Genomic DNA, 26,055 nt, shown 5'->3' with positions numbered 1-26,055 from the left:
AGGGAGGCTGTCTTGAAAGCTGTGCAAAAAGGATCTCTGCAACACAAGACCTTTCCTAACTCACTTCACCTGACTCTAAAGTTTAGCTTGCTTGATCTTCCCTTTAAGTAGTTAGTCATCACTCTTTGCCAGCTCACGTGTGCTTTAGAGGCAATAGTGCGGATATAAAAGAGAAAAACAAATTAGGCATGTCTAAAGTAATTGGTACTGAGAAGAAACAACTAAGCTCCTGTAATGATACCTTACAGCCTCATAAACCAAAAATTATAGTCTAAGTATTTTTCATTTGCTATTTTAAATTAGTCAAAACATTAATATTTTCTACTATGACTTCTTAGGGTTGCTTTTTTTTTATTTCAAAGGACAAATGTATCTTGGTTGTGATATAAAGCACATCTTGTGACCACAAGAAATGAGATGCTAAGCCTGCCACAACTCAGTAATTAGTCATTGTATCTATCAAAAGGAAAGGATGTAGATGGAAAGGGGAAAAGAGCTGATGGAGGATGAGGTAAACCTCAGAAAATAATCCGTGAGGAAGTTGAACCAAATGTAGCTGGGCTTCCTAAATCAAATGCAATCTAAAGGCATTCTTCGAGGTTGGTAACCCTAGAAATGCTTTTTGTCAACCATGCCAATAGACTTCACCTATTTTTATAAGTGTCATCTCCTTATGTGGTGCTGTTCAATATCTGTTGTTGCTTTAAAGATGGCATCAGGTCAAACAATTCAAAAGCAATGAGCATAAGTGCAGAAAGTCCCTAAGATTGTGACCTCCTCCTCGGTGATAGCATTGTCTCAGGTCATGAATATTTGGACCTGATAGGTAGAGGAGCCCTCTGCAAATAAACAAAGGTTTTAAGCCACCTTCACAAAGGCCTTAAATTTCCCCAGGGGCATAACTATGGGAATCAATTTAAATACAAAATAAAAAAATGCTGAACCATTACACATTTTCTTCTTCAGTAAAAGAATGCTGACCCATATAATAGATGACATATTAAATTTCTTTTAAATTTATTATTGCAACTTTAAGTTTTAACTTAAAGGTTTAATTGGTATTTTAGGAAGAAAATGTACAACTGAGCATAACTGATATGCAAGAAAGTTTAAATTAATCTTTTTGTTTTACTTAGAATAGTAATGTGTTCACTATAGAAGCAGTATATGTTCATTATATAGAAAATACTATGAGCAAATTAAATATCATTGTATTATTGAGTTGTGATCAATATCAAATTTCAATGAAGTTGGTATCAGAATTCAACTAATTCCTTCACTTACACACAAAGCAGCTGTATCCAAACAAAGTTTCCCAAGGAAGATGGAACCTGTTTCCTGGTTCCTAATCTTAAACTTGGCCACACCATGCTCTCTGTCCTTGCTGCAAGTCTACTCTTTGGTTCATTTTATCTTCAGCTTCCTAAATTCTCTTTAAGCAGTTCAAATCCAAGTATCCTCCAGCGCCAGCTTCAACATAAACCTGCCCTACCACCAGAGGGAAACATAAACACGCAGTACACACTGTGCGAGTGTGAATGTGTGTGCTTGTGTGTGCGCGTGTGTGTGCTTGTGTGTGCGCGTGTGTGCGCATGTGTGCGCGTGTGTGTGCGTGTGTGAATGTGTGTGCGCGTGTGTGCGCGTGTGTGGGTGTGTGTGCGTGTGTGTGGGGGGGTCGACAGAGCAACAAAGCTCTGGGAGTGACTTGATATGTGATGGCTCCAATCAAAGACCTTTTTGGACAGTGATTAGAAGTAAGAAAACACAAAAATGTTAAAAATAAAAAGGAACCATGTACTTTTCTCAGGAAAGAATTTTCTTTTCTTTTCTTTTTTTGTTTGATTTTGCTTTTTTAAAAACTTTTAAAATATTTATTTATTTATTTAGAGACAGGGTTTTTTCGTGTAGCCTTGGCTGTCCTGGACTCACTTTGTAGAGCAGACTGGCCTTGAACTCACAGAGATCTACCTGCTCTTGCCTCCCAAAGTGCTGGGATTACAGGTGTGCACCACTGCGCCCACAGCAGCATTTTCTAAATATGAAAAATTATCCTTTAAACTACATTTCTATTGTATCACAGAAAAAGCCCATCTTCTACATGTCCTGATAGTAAGTATATAAAATATGGTTTTATCAACTGTTTAAAAAGAACTGTTGTAACATTGCATAATCTATACCTACCAGTCCCCTTTAAAAATTCTATTTAATTCCCTCTTCAATGCCAAGAAAGTCTGGAATTTTGAATATTATAAAGACATTTTAAATCAATCTTCAACTCTTACATCTTCTATATAAAACACAGAAGCAAGCAATGTAAAATAGAAATGGGATTTTCTCAAACATCTCAGTTTACTTATATTTAAAAACAAAAACCTCCTGCTGGGCAGTGGTGGTGCGCACCTTTAATCCCAGCACTCAGGAGGCAGAGGCCGGCAGATCTCTGTGAGTGTGAGGCCAGCTTGGTCTACAGAGCTAGTAGTTCCAGGACAGCCAAGGCTACACAGAGAAACCCTGTCTCAAATAAAGAAAAAAAAAAAAAAAAAAAAAAAAAAGAAAAGAAAACAAACAAAAAAGGTGTCTGCCCCATGAGGTGGTCTGTCATTATTTTATCCCAGCAGCTCCCCCCCTTCATTATTATTATTATTATTTTGCTGTACTTCAATTGTCAAAGCTGTTTCTTCTAAGACCCTATTATTGCCTGATTTTCTGGTATTTTCAAGTCATTGGTTGATTGACTTCTTTTTGCTTATTGGCCTCACGAGTTTCACACTTGTTCTCTGATGAGAAGCAGAATGAGAAAGCAGAAAACACTGGCCTTGTAATCAGCTACTTCTGGATCTTTACCTGAGTGTCCTTGAGTGGTTATTTAACTTCTGTTTGCCACTGGGATAGTTACCTCACAGGGTGTTGTGAAGATGAACCAAGATAATAAGATCTGATAAGCGCCTTGTCTCATACCTGCCACTTGTGCTATGTGCAAAAGGCAGGCGCCTTTTGTTCTGTGAGCTGCTCAATGCAGATAACACTAATGAAGAACTTCTGATGGACATTCTTGGGAGAGGCTTTCTTTCGAAATGTTGAAATCATTTCAACAGTGATTTCAGATTGTATGGGACTAGAGGGCTTTGCCCAGGTCATTTGTAAAGGTCTTTTTGTTTTCTCCTTGAGCCTGTTTACCCATGCTAATCTGTGTGTAAGCTCCCTGAAGTTAGGATTTGCCCAAGGCCTTCAAGCTGGGGAACATTATCTTTAATATCTTGCACTCCTCCTTGATATGTAATGATAATCAGTCATTGTATGATACTTGGTAAAAGATAAAAGTAGCATTTACCAAAATAAAAATGAAACAAACAAAATAAAGGGCAGGTGTAGCGCACATACCAGGAAAGGCCTGGAGAAGAGGCTGCAAGTCAGCCCGTGCCTCCCGCCCTGGACCCGGAACTGTGTCCTAAATAGAACATTTTTGCCTTTAGCCAAGAATGTAAACGTTTGACCAGCAATTCATGGCCAGCTTAGTAGGAATTAGGTTCAAGGTGTTTCTCAGAAGCTGGCCTGCCACGTGGAGTGTCTGAGAAGGATCACTTAAACAGGTGTGCAGTGAGAAGCCTTTGCGTGTATGAGAGAGTTCTGCACTGTCTTCTGTGAGGGTGCAAGCGACTGAGAGACAGAAAAGGGCAACAAACCAAAGTAGCTGAAAACTGTGTGTTTTTATAAGTCCCCAGGAAGGGAAGGCTGAGCTCTGTCTCTAGGTTTGTAGTCGGTAAGCACCCATCTTTGGTTTTAGCTGAAAACAAACAACAACGGATTGGACTTTATATTGTAACAGAGGCTAGGGAGCAAAAGAAAGTAGCCACGGCAAAATGTTTATTAAGTGAAATTCGTATGTATTTCCTGGCTACATATGGAGAAAATTAAACAATTAACACAGCTCTCTATTTTAGTTTCCAATATGATGCCCAAGATTTGATTTCTACTTTCTTCTTTCCACATATTTGTCCTACATTAATTCCAAGACACATGGTGTGGGAAAGTGTCAACTGCTTTTAATCAATTTTTTTTAAGTGAGGCAAAATTCACATGAAATAAAATTTACTCTATGTCATTTTAATACAGTTTTGACACTTTGGGTATATTCACAGTGTTGCACTAGCACCACTGTTGAGACTTCCATCATTTCAAAAAGATGCCCAGTGCCTATGATGTCATAATTACCATTCTTCCCAGACCCTGAAGACAACTATGTGCTTTGTATTTATGAATTTGATATATGTATATATATATATATATATGTAATTATGGACTATTCTGTATTCTTTTTTTAAAGCTAGAGATGTATGAGGGGAGAGAAAAGAACACAAGAAGAGAAGGGAGGAGAGGTCACGCAGTCATGAAAAACTTGTCAAGGTCAAATCTATTGGGATACTCAACCAAAATGAAGACTTGTGAGAAGGCTCATCTCTCTGTTAGTTGTCTGTGATTTGAAGTAAGAACCTGAGCTTGAGTTTCTCAAGAGTCCATTCAGTTTCAAGATTACAGAAATGTCAGACAGTCTTGAAATTTGCTTCTAATACAGAGAAAGACATTTGAAGAGAAACACAGCTTTTCAGTGTCTAAGTTCCGGTTGAAGCTTTGCATCCAATGGGAGCTCTGGCCTCAGATACAAGACTTTCCTGTAGTAGCTGGTGATAACCCCACTGTGTTTTTCCTTTTCATTTGTCTTCAGGGCTGTGGAGTAGTGACCGTTCCCTGTGCTGTCTTTTGTTCTGGAGTGCACATCAGGAGCGGCAGAGGCAGCTGAGGGCCTTAGAGGTAAGTAAAAAACAAAACAAAACAAAACCCTTTAAAATAAAAGAATAAAAACACACTTTTATTTCCCAACCACAAATGTGTGTTAATAACTTCCAACCAGAGTACATTTTATTCTGGCAAGAATACTTAAAAGATTGTTTGTAGACTGACTGTTAAATAGCTCAAACTGTTAAATAGCTCAAAAGTGACACATGCCTGTCATCCCAGCACTGGGGAGGCTGAAGTGGGAGGATTCTGAGTTCAAAGCTGTTATGAGTAACTTAAATTCTGTGTCATAAATAAAATGTTGATATGAATTGAAAAATAGTCTCTGGGCACCTATTTTTGTTTTTGAAACTCTTTTGAAACATGTGTGACCCTTTTAGTTATGATTACGTTGACAAGAAAGTTACATACTCTTTGTTCTGAGAGAAAAGAATTTGTTGTGGATGAAATTTTACTTTGCAACTAGTCAAATGTCCCTTTGGAAGGAGGAAGAACCAGTGGTGTCTTGTGACTGAAGCTTTGTAATCTGGAAGGTCAAGGCCAGGAAACTGTCAGTTTATGTATTACAAGTGTTTTGAGGCTTTTTTTATTCCGTTTTCTTTTTTAACTGCTTCCATGTCATGAGCTCCAACAATACACTTTGACAATGAATACATTCCCACTGACTAGGATTTAGGAACCCTGCCAAGGCTCATATACCACACTGCTTCTGCTGTCTATGGATCCTGCTTATTTTTCTGCTCCGTTGTAGGCTCCCCTCTGTCCTTCTTACCACTCTCCTAGTTTTGGCTTCTGAGGACTTCTTGGTGACAATGGGGGCATGTCATACTTTGAAGCACACATCAACTCAGCTACTGTTTCTCAGAGTCTTCTTAACTGACTGAAAGTTAAGCTGCCTGAAGGCTGGAGACGGCTCAGCACATAACCCTAGCACACAGTAATAAATGCAGAGGACACGGAGGTCCCTGTTCTTGGCACACTGTGACATATGGAACCAGGATAGTTTGTATTTTGCTTGAAGATGAACAAATTAAAAAAAAAGAAAGAAAACTGTCGTAATTTGCTAGATGGCCCATTCCTAAGTGCCTCCGGCACACTTTAGTTTTACTTCAAAAGACAGTTGTATATACTATTTTGTATACCCACCTTCAGCAGATATAACCAAACCTCTGAGTGAGGAGAAAGGACTTGAAAGTTTTATGCAAAGGAAAGAAAAGGGCTTTCCAAGGGCTAAAAGCTGTTCACAGCAGTAAACTGTGCGTCCCCTATCTCTGCTCTGCAGACCTCATCCCAACGGACCCAGCTGCACCCCGCCCGCAAAGACCTTTGGGGCTTCTGATACAGAGTCCAGATACAAGGCCTGGGCGTATGAGTGGCTCTCTTCATTGCCAGGTGCCATTCTGGCGGTGGTGCTTGATGTTTGCAAGCTGCTTGGAGTTTCAATGTTTAGGATCACTCTTGAAGTGTTGACGAAATTGACAAAGCAACAGGCTGATACAAGAAACAGGTATGCCCTGGGGAGGAAACTGAGGTCATTAGAGGCTTACACCTGGTGCATTTTGCTTTAGTTGTGTTCACCCATCCCTCCAGACGGTTACCAAATGGCTTTATCTGAACTGGGCCAGACTCAGGGTCCCAACCGGGACAACCGGTATTCCTGGTAACCGCCTGTCAGATTCTGGGGCCTGTGGAGTAGCGCAGGAAGCAGGAGTGGCTGGGGTGAGAACGCAGGGGGCAAGGACAGTAAAGGGAGCTGCCTCCTTTGCAGTGGCTGTAGGACAGAAGGCAGCCCTGAGGTCTGGGTTGGGAGCGACTGGGCTGCGGAGAGCGGCTCTCTGATCTTTGAAGCCCCTTCCTGCGCTTTGATTCCGCAGCTTTGAGAGCAAGCCCTCTCTACAGTCCGGAGAAGGAAAACACTGCGCTGCAGGCAGGCCGGACGCGGGGGCCAGGAAGGCTGCCTCCGTGACTCGACTTGTGTTTACTTAGCTACCTGCATCCCGAAGTAGAGCTGGACGTGGGAGGCTTTCCCACCCCCACCGCGCCAGACCCCACTGAACTTTGCTTAAGGACTCTCTGGCGATCAGGTGGCCAGAGCGAAGCGCTTCCCTCTAGCACCTGCCAATAGGCTTTGTGCAAAATGTCTCTAAGGTGTCCCCTCCGGGTCCACATACAGCCCTCTTCCTACAGTGCGGACACCAATCCCTCCTCGGGTTTCTCCTGCCGGTGGCCTGGGCCTCCCGGGAGGGCGGCGGGCACCGGGCGGCGGAGCGCAGCCCGCGCGGACCCGGGTGTCCTGCGGGGAGGGGCGGCCCGACGCTCGCGAGCTCCGCCCCCGCCTCCTATAAGTGACGGCCCGGCCCGCGGCAGCAGCGGCGGCGGCGAGAGCAGGCTCGGGGTCTCCTGCGGCCGGTGGATCCTCCGACCCGCTTCCATAAGGCTTTGACTTTCCGACTTCAGCTACAGTGTTAGCTAAGTTTGGAAAGAAGACACAAAGAAAACCGCGGTGGCAGCTTTGCTGTTGTTCTTTGCTCTAGTTGTCCTTTGGGGTCTTTCGGCCCGAGGCTGCTGTCGTGCTGTGTTTTAGCGGTGCTATCGGTTCCTCGCACTCCTGTGGACAAGCCCCCGGGCAAGGGCAGCTACAGTAACCAGGAGCACAGCAAGCAAGAGGGCGCCTGGTGTCATGACCAAGGCAAGGGATCAGACGCGCCAGCGAGGATGCTGTGGTGAGTTGTGTAGTCAGATACATCAAGTGGTGGGAACGCAGGTGGGTCAGGGAGACTCAGTTCCGCAAGGGTTGACTACAGTTTTGACGGAGGCTCAAGAAGAGTGCAAAGTCAAGGTTGGAATAAAAGAGCTAGCATATAGGCAAGGATAGAGTGAGCTGGGCAGTGTGAAGTCCCTTGCGTTAAAAGAAACAAGAGCCAAGCCCACCAGAGTTAACGTATGTTGAAACAAGAGTTTCTTCACTGTGCATGGGGTTGGGCGGTTATTGACCAAGAGGCAACGCTGAATCTAAGCAGAAGGTATTTAGTAACCAGAATACATCAATCTGTAAGTGACCTGGTAAAAATTACACAAAATAACAACCAAAAGCAAATTCTAAGCTGAGCGAATTGGAGTGCTTAAACATGTTTCAATTTGTTCTCCGTGCCTTTGTAGGATCCTTAGCAAACTATCTGACCTCAGCAAAATTCCTCCTCTACCTTGGCCACTCTCTCTCCACTTGGGTAAGTGAGAATGCACACTAATTTTTGGAGCATAGTTGCACAAGTTCTTGTTTCCTTTCATTGGAGACAGCTGTATTAAGCGAACACCCAGTTTTGCTATTCAGTTAAGTAAATAAATTGTTCTAAAACACAGGTTTCGACAAAAACGTTGTTTTCTTCAAAGATGTTTCCCATGAGTGTTAGTAAATGTTACTTAACGGTGAAATTGTAAAACTCTGCATAGATTGACAAGGTGGACAAGGACAGGAAAACTTGCCTAACACCTAGTGTTGGTAAATTCTAAGGCCTCCTCCTGAACTGGGGAGGTATCTCATTGGCCCTCCTTTTCTCACATTTAAGAAACTTCTCTATTCTTTTGTTAATGTGTGGTTCCAGCATGGCAGACAGATGAATACCAGCACCCTAGGATTGCAGAAGCATTGTAAGAGTTTAAGTATACCTAACCCAAGATCAGATATGGAAATGACTTCAATTCTCATCTTTAAAGTTGTTATCTATGGCTACTTAATATGTGGCAGTGTTAAAGACCACCAGTGAAAATTAAAAACTAAAAAAAAAAAAAAACAAACCAGTTGAAATTAGTGCTGGATTCACTGTTCTCCCTTTGGCTTTGGGAGAATCCTGCTATTTCCGCTGGCCTGGGTTCCTTGAACACACACTGGTGGGTGTGTTCAATGGATAATCATTAGAAACTGTAAGATTAAACAATTGTTCTTGCTGATTAAAAGCTATAAGTGTAAACATATCTTTGTATTATGAATAAAGAAAAAGAATTTCAAGAGTATATTTTGAAGGGCTAATTCCTTTCTAAGGAATCCCCTATTGGTTTATCTATAAGACAGACTGGAAACCATCATACAAGAAAGGCTATGCCCTGTGCCCGTGGGAAATTGTTAAGTTGGCTTGTTGGCTCTCTGTGAAAGAGGAGTGGCAGATAACTTTTTAGAGAAGCAAGCTTCTGTTCTTCTGAATGCTTACACAAAGATGACTCTGCAAATATATGTGAAAACAGCAGAATTGCCTTGAGTTTGCTTTAGCTGAAAGGTATATGGAAAAACAAAACAAAACAACAACCAAAAAAAAAAAAAAAGACGAACCCTTTATACAGCTAAACCAGTAGTTCTTCCAATATTGAGCATTGGAAGGACCAGGAATAGAAGACCGGAATCCTGGAGAACCAGGAGCCTTGTTTCTCAACAATGATTAACTTCAATGTCATGTGACCTGATGGTGATAAACTGAGTGTCAGGCTGGCCAGTAGCATGAGAGGAGCCGTGGGTGTTGGGTGTTACAGGTCAGTTTTTTTGTATTGAAAAAAACTTTTGTCAAAAAAAATTTAAAGCAGGTTTCAAAAGAAAGGTGAAAGATGCTTGTTTCAACCTCACAGTCAATTGAGCAAATGGACAAGGTTCTCCAAGTTTAGGTTTGTGTGTTCTTGCCTGTTTTTAAATTTCTGACTTCATTTCTAGTAACTGGTCAATACATTTGATGCTGCTGTTGGAGTACAGAATAAATGAGTGGATGCTTTTGTTAGGGAGTTTATAATACAATTTAATTTGGACTTTAAAAAGTAACAACACAAATAGTGTATAACAATAAAAAGAGGAGCAGGCTGCTTCTGTTGATGTCAGTGTCCTTTGTACTGTTTCCATAAACCCCAGGTGATCTGTATTTTTTAAGGGTGTACTTCTCCTAAAGGTCCGTCATGTAGAGGGCCAACTGCCAGCCCCCTCTTGTGTTCCTTTTCTTCACAGCATTTGGTACCACCTGTTCTATGCTAGGGTTGCCTTTGTCTCTGTACACTGGAATGCCAGCAACATGAAATAGCCTCTGTGTTTTGCACACTGCGAAGTTTTAATGTCCACAGTAGCGTCAGGCACGCATCCGAAACCATTCCATGGGTGTTTATTAAGTAGATTAATAACTGTGGTTACTTATTCTCGGATCCAGTGTGGGTAGATAGGCATGTAAACAAATATCAAAGTATAGTGAGAACACATGGGGAGTGGAGAGGCAGACAATGGAGGCATGTAGTTTAATGGTTCTCAACCTGTGGGTCACAATCCCTTTGAGGGTTGGATGACCCTTTCAAGGGGTCATGTAACACCATCAGAAAACACAAATATTCACATTATGATTCAAAGCAGTAGCAAAAGTACAGTTATGAAGTAGCAATGGGGGTCATTACAGCATGAGAAACTGTATTAAAGGTCACAGCATTAGGAATTCCAAGATCCACTGACTTAGACCCACTTACGTAGATAGGAGCCAGTTTTTGGGATTTTGTAATTATATAATTTATCACTCTTTAAATTAGGCTAGCCAGAGCAATTTTAACTTCATTCTCCAAGCTCTGAACCTTGTAATCATTTTGAATTATGACTGGAAATCTTTACACCAAGATTTTCTCTACCTCTGTGCGGTGAAGGTTTGATGTCAGGAAATTCTTTCTTGTAGGCTGATAGGTGTCAGCAGTATTTCCCTACCTCAAGCTCCTGCAGCTGTGGAGACAGTGATAACCCAGAGCATCTACAGACAGCAAGAAATGATGCCTGATGCATAGAATCATTTCTAGTTAAGAATGACATGTTTTTCATGTTAGCACAAAGCAATTCAAATTTTGAATATTTAAGATGGTTATTTGTTTTACTAAAATTTAATAGCATTTGACTTATCAATATAATATTTTTCTTCCAACATACGAAATTTATCTTGAGGATTTTGCAAGACTTTGGAAAGCTCCTAGAGGTGAAATTCTTTCACACAGGGTCAAATATGTGAGGGATTCATCTTGGAATATAGTGATGATGATGACAAAACATTGTGTTTTTTCATGTCAACCCAAGATATCAGGGCTGGAGTTTATAATTTTATAAAATGTCTATTCTAGACATCACATATGTTAACTTAAAAGTTTGTGTTAAAATTATACCAACTAATTGTAAAATTCTTTATATGTTCTGGAACTATGTGAAGATATAACTTCTTTTTCTTTCAAAATCTATCTGTATTAAAACATTAAAATAACTACTTATATATATTTATTTCACCTTCTTTGGTCTTATGAGATCAGTTTCCCATAGTGATTGTTTCCTTCTGATTACTCCGCTGTCTGTGACTTTGAAATTTACTTGTGAAACAGAGTCCATTCCTATCAATTCCTAAATCAAAAAGCTGGCTTGTGTCCTCCTAAGGTAAACTGACACTTATAAACGATCAGTAATAAAGCCTGAAGTTTTCCACTGTGCGGGAATGAAGTTTTAGCGCTAAGCAAGTATTCAATCTGTAATTATTGACTTGAAAAATCATCTGAATGTAGCCAGAAAGCACCATTTGATAAGGAAACAGTTTCTTGAGTGCAAAGCTAAAAACATTTCAAGCAAACATCTTTCTCCTGTTTAAGGGGGATCGGATGTGGCACTTTGCGGTGTCTGTGTTTCTGGTGGAACTCTATGGGAACAGTCTCCTCCTGACAGCTGTCTACGGGCTGGTGGTGGCAGGATCCGTCCTCATCCTCGGAGCCATCATTGGTGACTGGGTGGATAAGAACGCCAGACTTAAAGGTGAGTGCCGTTATGTAACTAAGCCCATGTTCTCTGGGCCAGCCTTTCTTTCCTTTGACACGGAGGGAACAGCGGGCTAAGAGAGCAGCCAGGGTGGTTGGCTCAGGGAGGCACTCACGTAATACATCCGTGTGGGTGGAAGTTGGTGAACACCTAGATTCAGGGCTCTGGGGTTTCTACACTAGTTGGGATGTCAGGACATTGACCTAATAGATTTTCTTTTTTTGGCAGTTTGTCAGTTTCAAATGTTAAAAATTAACCGGGTAGCCAATTTTCTGGGAATCATGTTAAACATTGAAAGTTTACTTAGCCCCGGCTTCCTATCTAACCGTGAATTGCACTAGAGGCCCTCTGCTGTGATGTTCCTGGGAACAGCCTGATAGCTGTCCTTCGGGTTCCTGCACTGCATGTGAAGGTGTGTGTAATGGAATTGAAAACTAAATATGGATCCAAGGGAGAATAGCTGTCTTGGCCACAGACAACTGAATTATAATCTTCTAGGGGAAAGAAGAAATTATTATATATTGAACATGTATTATATTGTACATATGTATGATAAATTGGTATTTATTCTAGGGTATCAAGACAATCTGTTTTTTATACAAGAAATTGAAAATGACTAAGGAATTTAGTTATTTAAAACAGAAGAGGAATGTGGATAAATATTTGGAGCTCGGTTAATAATGCAAAGAGCTGGCCATGCCTGCCTGAAGATAGGCGTTGGGAAAACATCAAGGGTATAGCTAGTTTTGTTGAGCTCATGATGACCGCATCTAAACAGTCAACAGGATTACTACTAGTAAAAAGGTTCAGATGAAGATTTTTCTGTTTTGAGAATGAGCAGATCAGAGCACATATAAACCAAATTCTTTTTATAGTCATACACAAAAATATTATCCACGGATCCTTGAACCATAAAATTGTTGAGCCTTTCAATCACGTGTTAGGAAAGTGCTGAGCTGGATGGAGAGGAAGAGTGTGGTAAGATAGAGGTCTCCTGTGTCTGCTGTGTCAACGCACAAGTCACCCTTCAGGAGAAATCCCTGATGCTTATGGAATGAACTCACTATTTCTTCCTCTTTGCTCTTTGAGACTTTGGGGTACCGCCGTTATTGTACAGATATGGTTATAGTAATCTGCTCACATCTCCTTCCTTTTGGTTGGCAGTTGGTATTTAGTCCTTTTCTGTGAATGAATGCATGCACAGATGCATGGAGACATGAATTCTATGTTGGGGTTTATTTCAGACTGCCTTCTGAGGGGCATTTGTTTTGTCTTAAGCCTTTGATATGACCTTCCAAGCCAGTATAAGCATTATTGTCCTAGACTGACACGATCTGTAATTATAACTTAGCCATATCAGAATGCTTTCATAAATACATTATTTGAGTATCATTATGATTCTATAAAGGGAGGAAGGTGGATGTTATCCTCCAGAGTTGTGAGGCATAGGCCTAAGAAGCATTAAATCTCCTGCCCCAGGTCATCTACTTAGTGAGCAGTGGAGAAATGACGACCAGCTTCTTTCCTGACTTGCTCTGGCGCTTCGTCTGTATGAAAGAGTGTCTCTCTAACAGGACTTATTGATGGAAGGCATAGCTTAGAATTTTATATCCATGACAAATAAAATACAAATCAGAAGAAACCTGCTACTTATCAATTTTTGGCAAATGTTTGTATATTTTCCATTTGTCAAGATTATTTTATTAGATCAAGCCTGCCATGTAAGCGAGAGGTTATGGATTCCACAACTTCCTCCTTCACCTCTTTATAGCCTGCTACATGGTTTTATTTTAGCGTGAGTAGCAAACGTTTTAAAGATGGAACTCATCTGTGGAATAGTTCTTTTTTAGGGCAGTAAACTTTCTAGTGGATAAGTTAGATGAGAATGCAGTTAAAGACTTCAGCTAGTAGAAGGATGAATACATTATTTTATTTGCAGATTTCACAAGTCTGTGTACACGAAATGCTGAGGCAGAGTTTACTTTGGGAAGGGTTTCTTTGTCTTATAATTATGCACATGCATCAATGTAGTTCATCAAGTGTGTGAATGAAAGCAACCTGCTGAAGACAGGGTGGAGCAGTGACCACATGCTTTTGCTCTGTCCAGTGGCCCAGACTTCACTGGTGGTGCAGAATGTGTCTGTCATCCTGTGCGGAATCATCCTGATGATGGTGTTCTTACATAAGAATGAGCTTCTGACCATGTACCATGGATGGGTCCTGGTAAGCGCTCCACAGGGTTCTTGCTGCTTGTTTGTTTGCAGGGTCCTGAGGGGAGAATGCAGGACCTCATAAGTGCTAAGCATACTCTCCACCACTGAGCTGTGCCACAGCTCCCCCGGCACTCTGGAAGACAGAAAATGAGTATCTAATAGCAGTGAAAGTGTAAACCCTTTATAGTCTAGGAGTGTACTTTTTGGGTTTTCTAATGTAACCTTTTAATACGTATTTCTATGTCCACAGGACTCTTTGATTCTCTTTTGATGAAGTTTTAATAAGTATTTGTAGGATGAATGTTAAAAATCACCATTACATCACTACTTTGTATGAACTGTCACATAAATGATTACTGTTACTTTTTTTTTTTTTTACATTAACTACAGATGATGCAAAAATGAACAATGCCATGCCCTTTAATTTCTGACTCCTGGTACTCAACTGTTCCATGTATAGAAAGAAAAGTGACTTTTTATGAATGAGACTAATATTAAAAAATGTAAGCTGACATATTAACTCAAGTATTTTTGCTTTAATTCCTTAGACTGTCTGCTATATCCTGATCATCACTATTGCGAACATCGCAAATTTGGCCAGTACTGCTACTGCGATTACAATTCAAAGGGACTGGATTGTTGTTGTAGCGGGAGAAAACAGAAGCAGATTAGCAGGTAACTTGGATGACCTTTTCCACTGAATAAATCCGTGGTGGTAGTGGGAGTAGGAGGCTTTTTGCTCTTGGTCGTGTGGGAAGGATTAGGAACTGTCTCTGGAAAGCACAGGGTTTTTTGCATTGTTGCCGCTTTAGTTGTGAGACAGTACAGTGATTTAGCTAATTGTTACCGAGTTACCTTCACAGTATTCATGGTAATTCCATCCTTCTCTGTAGATCTAGCAACTAGAACATCACATTTGAACTTTTTCTTTGTGAACTGCACTGTTTTTGAGCTTGAGCTGTAATCATGACAGTCTGACATGGCCTTTAATCCTCATAACTATGGACACTCTTATGCGTAGTTTAAGGATTTTATCATTGCTACTTTAAAAAAAATAACAAATGGAAACAACACAATTGTAGCAATTATTTTAGAAATTAGTTTTCACTTAAAAAAATTGAAAGGCAATTATCTCACCTCCTACAAATAGTAAGGCTTTTGAAATATATTCTCAAATGAAAGAAAGAATGTTTTCTTTAACAAACAATCTTAGTTTATTGGAAACACAGACAAATGCTCAAGAGAGATCGAAGAATGCTTACAAGACAACATGCCCTACCATGTCAGTACTTCAAAGGCTCAAAATGCCTGCGCACACTTGGGATTCTCCTTCTTCATCAGAGAGCACACAGGCTTGAGCTGGATTGGTAATTACACAAGGCAAAGGAGTGAGGCTACCCAACGCTGCAGATCAGCTGAAGTGACTCTGCTGGTCATTAAGATAATGAGTATCACAACACATTGCCCAACAATCCCAACAGTTGAGAAAACCATTCTTGATGATTGAAGTGGCTTACTGTAGGATGGAGAAAGAAAGATTATGTGCTGGGGTTAGCAACTGGCTGTTTGACTAGACCTGGTGGTTAAAAGAGGAACAGAAGATAGGCAGGAAACAGTGACGGAAAGAGAACAAAGTCTATGAGGCCTGGAACAACTCCTCCAGCCTGCATGCATTTGTCCTCAGACAGCTATGACTGTGGCTCCACATATCTGCAGGTGACTGATGGTGCCATGCTCTACTGTTAAAAAGTTGGATGGCCTTGATTTCTTCTAAGAAAAGGAAGTAGCCTAAACCAACACTTCCTTGTAACAGTATTACAACCTAGAGAAATACTGGGATTTTTGTATAAAATGAGAGCAGTCCAGTGAATGTACTCTGCAGGAAATTCTCCTTCGTCTGTCTTTCATTGTTTATTTACGAAAAATTAATAATAATTCTACAGCTCTTTTTTTTCTGGTATGTTGAAAGAGAAGCTAAGACTTCATCCTTTTTTAAAACTTTCTCTATTTAGCATTACTTTAAACATGTAAAATATATCTATGTTTTAAAATTTGTAGGATATGAGAGCACATTTTGAAAATAGGTCACAAATATATTTTTCTGACATTTGAAGGAAAAAGTTGGCTTCTAAATTATTTTTTCACACACCTGAATTTATTAACTGTACTCATTTTAACCCTATAAAGTCCATTAAATTAAAATTAGCTGGAGAAATGGCCTGGTGCTTAAGAGCACATACTCCTCTTCCGGAGGCCCCTAGGTTCTGTTCCCAGCACAGCATCTGACATTGCCTGAAACTCCAGCTGCACCTAGGCTCTGATGTTCCTAGGCTCTGTGGGCACTGGCCCTTATGTGCACATAACTGCATAATGCACATAATTAGAAGTAAATAAAAATGTTTTTAAAAAGTTGTTTTACTCTTTCATATAGCTTTTATAAAAGGAAATACTCAAAAAAAACTAAGTGGTCCTAGTACAACTATACAGACAATATAACTGTGTGCATCTCTGAGAAGATGTTCCAGAACAACCAAAATATGACTGCTCAATTCTCAGCTGGCTGTCTTTTTATTGTGAATTATTGCACGGTAGCCAAATCTAGAATGGGCAGCCATTTCCAAGCCTTGTGGGCTTTCTCCAGTTGAAGAAGGGAAGTGCAATGTCTGCTCACCTGTCAGTCAAGTCTTCAGTGCTGTGCTGTCCCCCTCAGCCTCACGCGCAGGTCAGCAGAGCAGTGAAGGAAACCTTCCCTTTCCTCATGTTTAACCACAGCAGGTGTTAACTGAAAACCATGTTTCAAAACAGAATACAGTCTTTTTTAGTTCAGAGGGTCAACAGATGTCTGTATAGCCATGGATGTTGGGTGTCATTTCTGCTATAAGCAGAATTTTAAAAGTGAGAAAGAAAGGACATGGCTAGAGAACAATAGAAGAGAGAAGAAGAAAAGTAGAGAGAACTGTTGTGTTGGCTTCCAGTGAGGATGTTAGAAAACCAGGTGGGAAACTGGGCTCTGAGACACTGTGTGCGCGCGCGCATGTGTGCGTGCGTGTGTGCAAACACACATAGATGAGTGAACATAAAGAGTAAGATGATGAGCAGGCTGCTGGTTGCTCCCATTTGCTTAACCCAGCATTCACTATTTCGGAGAGCTTTAAAATTGGAAGCTGTATGATTGAGGGATAGAACAGGAGAGAACAGTTAGGCAGAGAGCTCCAGAAATGTTATAGTTTTTCATATACATGTTCTTTTTAACTACTCTATGAACTAAGTTAGATATTTTTTAGGTACTAGTTTTATCTCTTTTCCATGTAGTCTGTGTAACCTCCTTTCCCTAGGCTTTCCAGCCCAACTGTTACTTTCTTTCTTTCTTTTGTGGAACGATTTTTAGAAACAGCTTTTTGGGGTTTCTTGCTAATTATTCTGAAGACAAATCCAGTGGTTTACTTTCTTCAAGTATGGCATATAAATTTCATGTCTGAAATCTGTTGGTTAAAAGTTGGTTTCATGTTTTAGCTAGATGAGCCTGCTGGCTCCTGTTTGCTCAGCAAATCTCTTTTAAATTATTTTTCTGTATGATTTTATGTACTTGTTATAGTGAAAAAAATTATTTCATATCATATTCTGTGCCAGGGCTATAGCCAAAACAACCAAATAAGGACCAGAAAAACACTTACTTGAGTGTACATATGAAAATAAATATAAATTCACCAATAGCATGTGTTTGCACATTCAGAAGATTGATTCTATTCTAGGCTGTTAACAATAAAATGATCAGGTCTTCACAACCACTGCTTAATTCATTCTGCTCCAGAAAGATAAAACTGTTTTCTGACACTACCTTTCTACTGACTCCACTACCTTTCTACTGACTTCCTCAGTATCACATACAAGACAGAAATTGGTGCCTTGGAAGTGTTCTTGGTCATCTAGGAAAAGAAACATTTTAATTAAAACAATTCTTGTTGTAATGATGTTTTAAGATCCAGCTATTATTTCTTCAACTATTTGCTTTTTGGATTCAAATTACTGAGTTACTTGGGTCAGCTTCTTGTATCACTGTTGGCATACACACTGGAAACTTGTTAGTTGGCAGACAGAAGTTTGGGGAGCCTCTGCAAAGACAGTGCCATGAGATTGATGAAGGCTGCCTTTGCCTTCCAAGTGAAAGGTGAAGAATATCAAAGTTCTCCCATTATCATATACACATTGTACACTCAGAGGACTAATCAGAAAGCCATTGAAGACTAGAAGGAATGAGGGAAAGAAGAAAGGCAATTTTCCCCAGATGTACTCATTAGTCACATATTGATTTTTCTTTGCTAACCCAGATGATTGCCAAGTACCTACCTTGTTAATTTCACCTGACTTTGTGCTACAGGGCACGGCAAAGTAGATAATTTTCTCAGCTGCCCTTCCTACATTCCCAAGGTCAAACCTCAGAAAGTCTTGTTGTCACCCGCCTCACAGTCCCAGTCTTTGGTGTCTGGGTCTTAGCCTACTGCTCTCCATTTTCCCAGCCCAGCAGCCCTGCCTGGCAGTCTATGGCCCTGCATGATCTCTCTCTCCTTACTCAGTTTAAATTCCAAGGTCAGTCATGATGGCATGCTCACCTCCCAGGGGATAGCCTTGGCTCACTTGGCTCCCTCTCCTTTTGTTAGGCTAACTCAGCAATCCCATTTAAACCCAGGTTTTGACAGTAGAACAAGACTGGAGAAAAACACATGACCTAGCTCAGTGTTCTCTTGAGCATGGAGTTGATCTCATGCATTCAGATGCTCAGACCCCTTTCCTCCTCCCTGAAGGATTGTTTTGCGTTTTCTCCTATACCCTGCAGAAACTTGACCTTTCTCACACTCTTGCTGACTTTCTTTGTATTTTACTCCTAGCTCTCTACTAGGAGGCAACATTTATATTGTGCCCTGGAGGGACACCTGCTGAAAAGATAAGAAAATAGTTTTTCCTGGAGCTGGCACCAAGATCCTAAACCAGCTTTAGTCAAACATTTGCCTCTTCTGTTTCACTCTCTTTGAGGTTCTCAGTTCTCTTTGAGGTCCAGTGAAATCAAGTGTCCTTTGTAGTGCTCATCTTTCTTGACTGCCACCGGTACTTGGCCTGGGTAATTTTCTTGCACTTTGAAGCACTGTCCCCTTTGGTTTCTAGGATACTATATTCTCATTTTTATCATTTTGCTAGTTTCTACTCATTTTTCTGACCTCTAAACATTGGCGTTCCCAACATTTTAGTTCCCTGTCTGTTCTCTGCTCACATTCCCTTGAGATTCCATCTAATTTCATTGTTTTAAAAATTGGCAAACTTCTAGAATTGGCTCATATCTCTTTCCAAATCTTCAGCCACATTTATTTATTTAACTGTGTCTCAACAGGAGCCTCTTGAATGTCAGTAGTTCTATCAAAGTCAATATTTCCCAAATCAAATTCTACTTCTCTTAGGCTAAATTTGATTATTCTGAAGTCGTCTGTTTCTCAGTAAATAGTAACTGAAAAATAAAAAGAACACTTTGTAGAGCCAGCTTTGACCTCTTATGCTACATCAGTCATAATCTATAACCAGCTCATCCTGCATCTTCCTTTAAAGCATTGGTTCTCAAGTTATGGGTCTGACTCCTTTAGGGAGGGTATCAAATGACCTTTTCACATGCAAGGGACACGTATCAGATATTTACATTATCATTCAGGAAAGCAGCAAAACTACAGTTGCTAAGGAGCGAAGAAATAATTTCATGGTCGGGGTCACCACAACACGAGGAGCTGTATTGAAGGGTTTCAGCATTAGGCTGGTTGATAATCACTGCTTTGAAGTAAGCACTGGGTTTGTTTTTTGCCACAGTTCATATGCTACATGTATCTGCATGCTTCTTTATGTACATAGTTTTTACATTCATATATAATGTACATTATATATTACTCACTGATTTACTTACTTTTCCTAGAGGAACATTAACTGCAGAAAACATGAAAAGACCTTTTTTTTTTTATAGCAAATGGTTTGGTCACAGAGTGCCTCTAGAGATCAGCCTTTCAGGAATCTCACTCTTGGTTTTTGGGTTTATAATACATAAATGGTCAGGCTTTCTTTGATGGGTTTGAAGTCTTTCTTACCTGCCTCTTGCTCCTACCTCTGTAGACATGAATGCTACCATCAGAAGGATTGACCAACTGACCAACATCCTGGCCCCCATGGCTGTGGGCCAGATTATGACATTTGGTTCCCCAGTCATTGGCTGTGGTTTCATTTCGGGGTGGAATTTGGTGTCCATGTGTGTGGAGTACTTCTTGCTCTGGAAGGTTTACCAGAAAACCCCTGCTCTGGCTGTGAAAGCTGCTCTCAAGGTAGAAGAGTCAGAACTGAAGCAACTGAATTTACCTAAAGGTAACTGACCACAACTAGCAACTCTGCATTTTAAGCTCAGACTCAGACCTTGAACTTCGGTGGAGACCAGGTGCTATTTAGATTCCAGGCTGTGTTTCCAGGGAACGCCTGGATGAGCTGAATGTATCATCTTTTGAGATTCTGGAATGAACTGTGGGTTGGATCTAAAAAGACGTGGGGTTAGGTCACTGGCCCCTTTTCTTGATGTGGGCATTGGGCACAGAGGAAGAACTGATTGAGGATGGCTGAGAAAATGACTCATAGAATTGGGAAGACAGGGAACATGAAAATTTTTAACATCCCTGAGGAGAGTAAAGTCACCATTTGGAGGAGAGTGGGAGGGGTAAAGAGAGAGATGGGATTTTTCCAGGGGAAGAAGAGGCTGGTTTTCTGATAAATGAAATCTTAGTGAGGTCCTAGAAAAGAAGATCATATTTCCACCCATAATTTTATACTTTATTTGATGAGTTTTGCTGTGATTTACTTCAGTGAGAGTGTAATCTCTAAAAGAAAAAGAGACTAAAAAAAAGAGAACAGCAGTGTCTTTAAAGCAAAGCTGGTACTTGAGAATTATTTCATGCTGTAACTCATAAATTAAGAGTAAAAGGAAAAAATATTATAATGGGTCAAGGAGACCCATACAGGAGGGGAATAAGGAAATAAAAAAGAATTAGCTTTTGCTCCCCATGTTTTTCCTCTGAAATAATGATGTGTCTTATTAACAGATACTGAGCCAAAACCTCTGGAGGGAACTCATCTAATGGGTGAGAAAGACTCCAACATCCGCGAACTTGAACGTGAGCAAGAGCCCACATGTGCTTCCCAGATCGCTGAGCCCTTCCGCACGTTCCGGGACGGATGGGTCTCCTACTATAACCAGCCGGTGTTTCTGGCTGGCATGGGCCTGGCTTTCCTCTACATGACAGTCCTGGGCTTTGATTGCATCACCACAGGGTACGCCTACACTCAGGGGCTGAGCGGTTCCGTCCTCAGCATTTTGATGGGAGCCTCAGCAATAACTGGAATAATGGGGACTGTGGCTTTCACTTGGCTTCGCCGCAAATGCGGCCTCGTTCGGACTGGCCTCCTCTCAGGACTGGCACAGCTTTCCTGTCTGATCCTGTGTGTGATTTCCGTGTTCATGCCAGGAAGCCCCTTGGACCTGTCTGTTTCTCCATTCGAGGATACCCGTTCTAGATTCATGCAGGGGGAGCCAGTGTCCCCAACTACCAAAATACCTGAGGCCGTCTTTCCAACAGAAGTGGTTATGTCCAATGCATCTACTGTCAATACTGTCCAGGAGATGAGTACTAAACCCGTGCCCATAATCTCTGTCAGCCTGCTGTTTGCAGGAGTCATTGCTGCTAGAATCGGTAAGAACACTTTCTGTATATTGAACATTTACAAACATCGTTTTGTAAACCTAGTGCAGAGAAGTCAATGATAAATTATCTGAAAATACTTCATGCCTGTTAATTTAGACAAATCCCAACGTTTATATATAGAATCTACTCTTTAAACATGAAATTGTACTTAATATTTAAACCATATGTCTGTATGTACATGTGTGTGTATATGAAGTGTTTAGGATTTTTTTCCCCCTAAACTGTGTGTGTATGTTGGGAGAGAGCCCAGGAGCTTATGTATGTTAAGTGAGCACTCTAATTCTGAGGTACATTCTTAAATGATTTTTAAGTGTCATGTGTTGTGCCCCATTTTGTGTGTGTGTGTGTATGTGTCCATGTACACATGTGTGCTACAGGGGACCAATACCAAGGCCTTCTGTGCCCTAAGAAAGTGCCCTATATTGCTACCCTTGCAAAGACAGAGTGGTTGTAAGAAATGCCCTTCAAAAGTCTTCTCTGCTTCTGTGTATTTACCATATACTTTGCCACACAGATGAGTTTAATACTTCCGGCAGGAAGCAAAATGTAAAGGCATCTTATAGAGAATTTAAGTAATCATTAATGGAGCACTGGTAAATGGCCTCTGAATCCATTCATTCTTGAAATGAAACCATATTTATCTTGAGATACAGAGCAATTAATTAATTTATCAGAGACATTATTGCTCAGGCAAGACAGCTTTATTGGGAGCCTACGCTATTCAGTGGCAGTGTAATGGCAGTTTAAAGTTTCTGGGTGCTTGAGCCGTGGCAGCACACTAGGCCACTTTAAACTTTAGAAGTGCTGCAATTTATAGGCTCCTCATGCCTGATGCAGGTTAATGTCTGAATAATCACAGAAAAACAGGACTGAGAAGCTTGTAGCTTAGCTTTATTGTGTCTTGTGTCTGTGAAAATACCTTTTTGAAGGTATTAATAATCCAGTTTATACTAATAAATTATATAAGGCAAAGTGTGATTAATACTTTTTATATACGGCTAACTCGAAGGTTGTAGAGCTCCAATGTGTTTTTCATATCTTAACATACTTGAATAATATGAGCTATATAGCTATAAGTTAAATTATACACTGAAATTTAACCTTTTAAAATATCCTTTCCATCTAGGTCTTTGGTCCTTTGATTTAACTGTGACACAGTTGCTGCAAGAAAACGTGATTGAATCTGAAAGAGGCATTATCAATGGCGTGCAGAACTCCATGAACTACCTTCTCGACCTTCTGCATTTCATCATGGTCATCTTGGCCCCAAATCCAGAAGCTTTTGGCTTGCTCGTACTGATTTCAGTCTCCTTTGTGGCAATGGGCCATATTATGTATTTCCGATTTGCCCAGAAGACTCTGGGTAACCAGCTTTTTGTTTGTGGTCCTGATGAAAAAGAAGTTCCAGATGAAAATCAACCTAACACATCTGTTGTGTAAAATAGTTTAGCTGTGGCCCCTGTTACTAGATTGTGGAGAACATGTGTGCTTATTTTGTACTGCAGAATTCCAATAAATGCCTGCGAATTTCTCTAGTTTTACCACAGTTGTGCCTTCAGGGCTAAGAGCACTATCTAACCTATGTCAGCAAAGAGGGACTGGTTATTTCCCCTTATGTTTAGACATGGGAAAAAAGGAAGAAGGAAAGGAAAAGTCAGTGTGTGGATAGAGAGAGTAAAGTGAACTTCCCTTGTTCTAATGAGCACAGGAAATTTTACAGAGTGGCTGTCAGGTGAGCTAAGTTATTCCTCAGCAGATATTTATTGTCTCAACTAGAAGTCAGATAAATCAGTTCAGCCCAAGACTCCTGTAAACATCTGTCCCACTTCCTTTTTTAGATCAGTAATATTTTTCTTGGTTACGATATAGAAACAAGTTTTTCTCCACCTATTAAGATTGTAGTCAGAAAACCAGTATTATTAATCCCTTTGAGTGTAAGGAACTTATTATGTGTGGAGAATGACATATATAACTAGACTTGTCCAAAAAGGTTCACGGTTTAACTTTTGCATTTTGCCTATAGGATGGGGCAAAATATTACTGTAATGTGTGAATGTGGCTCTTGATAAAATGGCTCTTCAGAGCCTCAGGAAGAAGCAAAGCTGTACATTTCTAGCGCAGTGGGGAAGGACTTCCTGTATGCTCTTAGTGTGGCTGTACAAGCTGGAGGCTAATTGGAGGACCTCATGTCACTGTCATCAGTGATCACTAATTATCTTAGTGTATGTGAGAGCTGCCCCCAAGCCTGGCAACTATAGGTGCAGAAGCAGCCCGCACTTGGAAAGGACTATAGAAATATTTGTTGAGTTTTTGTATAGGACATTTTACTTTTGCTGACTTGGGCCTACATGTTTGTTATCTCTGAGCTATTCTTGAGCAAGAATAGTTACAAAATTCCATTTTCAATATCTCTGAAAAGAATAAAGGAAAAACTGTAAACATTTTTAAACTGTTTTGAAAGTCTTTTTTTGTAACATGCCAGTACCAACATGGAACATTGCCTTAACTTTGATGCACTTTCATGGAGACTGCAATGCGTTGTCGCAAGCACTTTCTTTGTCCTTGAGTTTAATCTTTTCCTTTATCTTGCTACAGTATGACATGATATACTATGTTGTAAAAATCTTCATAAAATATTTCTATATAAAGTGTTTTTAAAGTCTTAATTTCTCTTTACTGAGTTGCGTTCTCCAATTATTTTTACTTTTTTTCAAAATTAGCATATGAGGTATTTGATATCATTATGGTCTTTTGAACAAAGTGCTGTAGTCATTTATCCTCTTGCATCCCTCCTTACCGCCTGCTGGTAACTTTTCCTCTATGTCCTTTTGAACACCTCGTGTCTTTCCTTGTCACCTAGTCATACCTTGTCTTTCTAGTTTTTTAAGCTTTACTCATATCTAGACTCATATATGTATACATGTACACAGTGAAGGCTTAGGTACTCATGTGAAGTAGAACTTGGTTTTTGTCTTTCTGAGTTTGGATCACTTTGCTTAAAGTTATACTTTCCAAATTCATCCATTTTTCTGAAATTGGTTTTATTTTTCTTCATATCACAATAAGATTCTGTTGTGTATATATGCCACATTTTGATTTTTCGTTTGTCTGTTTGTGGACATGAAGGCTATTTCCACTTCTTGCTGTTTGTGAGGGAACTAATGAATGTGGACGTACAGGCCTGTCTGTGGATACAGTCCTTGCGTGTATGTCCTGGACTGGTGTAGTTGCTCATGGCAGTTCTATTTTTAATTTTTAAGAAGGCTCCATAATGATTTATATAATGGCTACGTTAGTTTTCACTCCTACCGGCAGTGAATAAGGGTTCCCCTTTTCCCATATCCTAGCCAGCATTTGCCATCAGATTTCTTATAATGGCTATTCTGATGACTGAGGTGTATTTCAAAGCAGTTATTACTGTCCTTTTCCTGATGACTTAGGGATGTTGAATGTGTTTTGAAATTCTTTTTAGTCATTTATTTATTTATTTGTTTGTTTGTTTGTTTGTTTGTTTGTTTTGAGGGAGTAATTCATTAGTTCATTCCTTGATCCTTAATCAACAGTTTTAAGGGTTTTGTGTTTGATTTTTACAGTTTGTAAATTCTGGATATCAGTGCCCTGTCTGAAATTTGGCTGGTCATTCTGTGAGCCATTTGTTCTGCTGATAACTTCTTTCACTGTGTAGAAACTTAATTTCATGTAGGCTCATGTGCTGATACTTGGGGCCAGTTATTTAAGTTGTTTTCTGTTACAGGACATCATTCTTAGATAATGAGTTTTTCTCTATAAGGGGCTACAGTTTTGTAGCTCATGTTTTTAGTTTATGTCATCCTGGATGAAAGTGCAGTAAATATGGAGCCCAGTGCACATTCTTTGACTTTAATTCAGTCATACCAAGTTCTCAAGTTCTATTTTCCCTTTCTGTGAATTGGAGGTAATACTATAAAAGCAGCCCTACCTGCCTCAATACTTCCCTGACTGAATTAAGCAAATGAGGCCATGTGGAGCAGTTGAGGAAGATGGTATCAGCACAAAGGACTGGGCCTAAATTACACAGTAAACATCTGATACAGTGAGTGGGGAGCCACATTCAGGAAACAGTCAGCGATCCTTTATTAAAGCTGTGATCTGGGCCCCAAGTTGTAAGTAGGCCTGGTGAATGCACATTTAGCAGACACAGTGGGTAAAGATCCCTTTTCCCCTAAAACTGAGAGCTTCTGGCACCAGCCTATAGCTAGAGATGTGGAGTTTGTACAGACAACAAAGTTGCCTAGATGCCAACTATGTTAGGCTTGGCTGCAATCTTGCACAGGCCCTCTGCTCCCTCCCACAGAGGTCAAGCCGGGGTTAGATATCTGCTCTTGAGTGTTTGCAGCCATAACTGAAGGTCTGTGACCTTGTGTGATGAATAGAACCATCTGAGCAGGAAAAGATCCAGGCACTTGATGTGGGCACTGTGCCAAATGCCAGACCCACAGGA

The 26,055-nt window shown here is 40.4% G+C and overlaps 1 protein-coding gene across 2 annotated transcripts; it reads left to right on the top strand.

The window, feature by feature from the left end:
- Positions 1 to 7,147: 7,147 nt before the first annotated feature.
- On the top strand, positions 7,148 to 24,241 carry Slc40a1 (solute carrier family 40 member 1). 2 transcript variants are annotated; one of them, XM_021661466.2, is made up of 8 exons: positions 7,148 to 7,517; positions 7,954 to 8,021; positions 11,425 to 11,584; positions 13,695 to 13,810; positions 14,349 to 14,475; positions 19,945 to 20,190; positions 20,916 to 21,563; positions 22,702 to 24,241. In XM_021661466.2, exons 1-8 carry the CDS (start codon positions 7,475 to 7,477, stop codon positions 23,013 to 23,015), a joined length of 1,722 nt encoding a protein of 573 aa, XP_021517141.1. In that variant the 5' UTR covers positions 7,148 to 7,474; the 3' UTR covers positions 23,016 to 24,241. The 2 variants fall into 2 exon arrangements, with proteins under 2 accessions (XP_021517141.1, XP_060224312.1); XM_060368329.1 differs by lacking the exons at positions 7,148 to 7,517; positions 7,954 to 8,021; positions 11,425 to 11,584 and adding an exon at positions 11,881 to 11,999.
- The last annotated feature ends 1,814 nt before the right edge of the window (positions 24,242 to 26,055 follow it).

This window comes from Meriones unguiculatus, chromosome 15 (assembly GCF_030254825.1).
Source record: "Meriones unguiculatus strain TT.TT164.6M chromosome 15, Bangor_MerUng_6.1, whole genome shotgun sequence".
Taxonomy (NCBI): domain Eukaryota; kingdom Metazoa; phylum Chordata; class Mammalia; order Rodentia; family Muridae; genus Meriones; species Meriones unguiculatus.
The sequence above is the reverse complement of the archived record's forward strand: the minus strand, read 5'-3'. Positions and strand labels throughout refer to the sequence as shown.

Coding starts and splice junctions, on each gene's coding strand:
- Slc40a1 (XM_021661466.2), top strand. CDS start 7,475: ATGACCAAGGCAAGGGATCAGACGCGCCAGCGAGGATGCTGTG. Junction 8,022..11,424: donor GCCACTCTCTCTCCACTTGG/GTAAGTGAGAAT, acceptor CTCCTGTTTAAG/GGGGATCGGATGTGGCACTT. Junction 14,476..19,944: donor AAACAGAAGCAGATTAGCAG/GTAACTTGGATG, acceptor CTACCTCTGTAG/ACATGAATGCTACCATCAGA.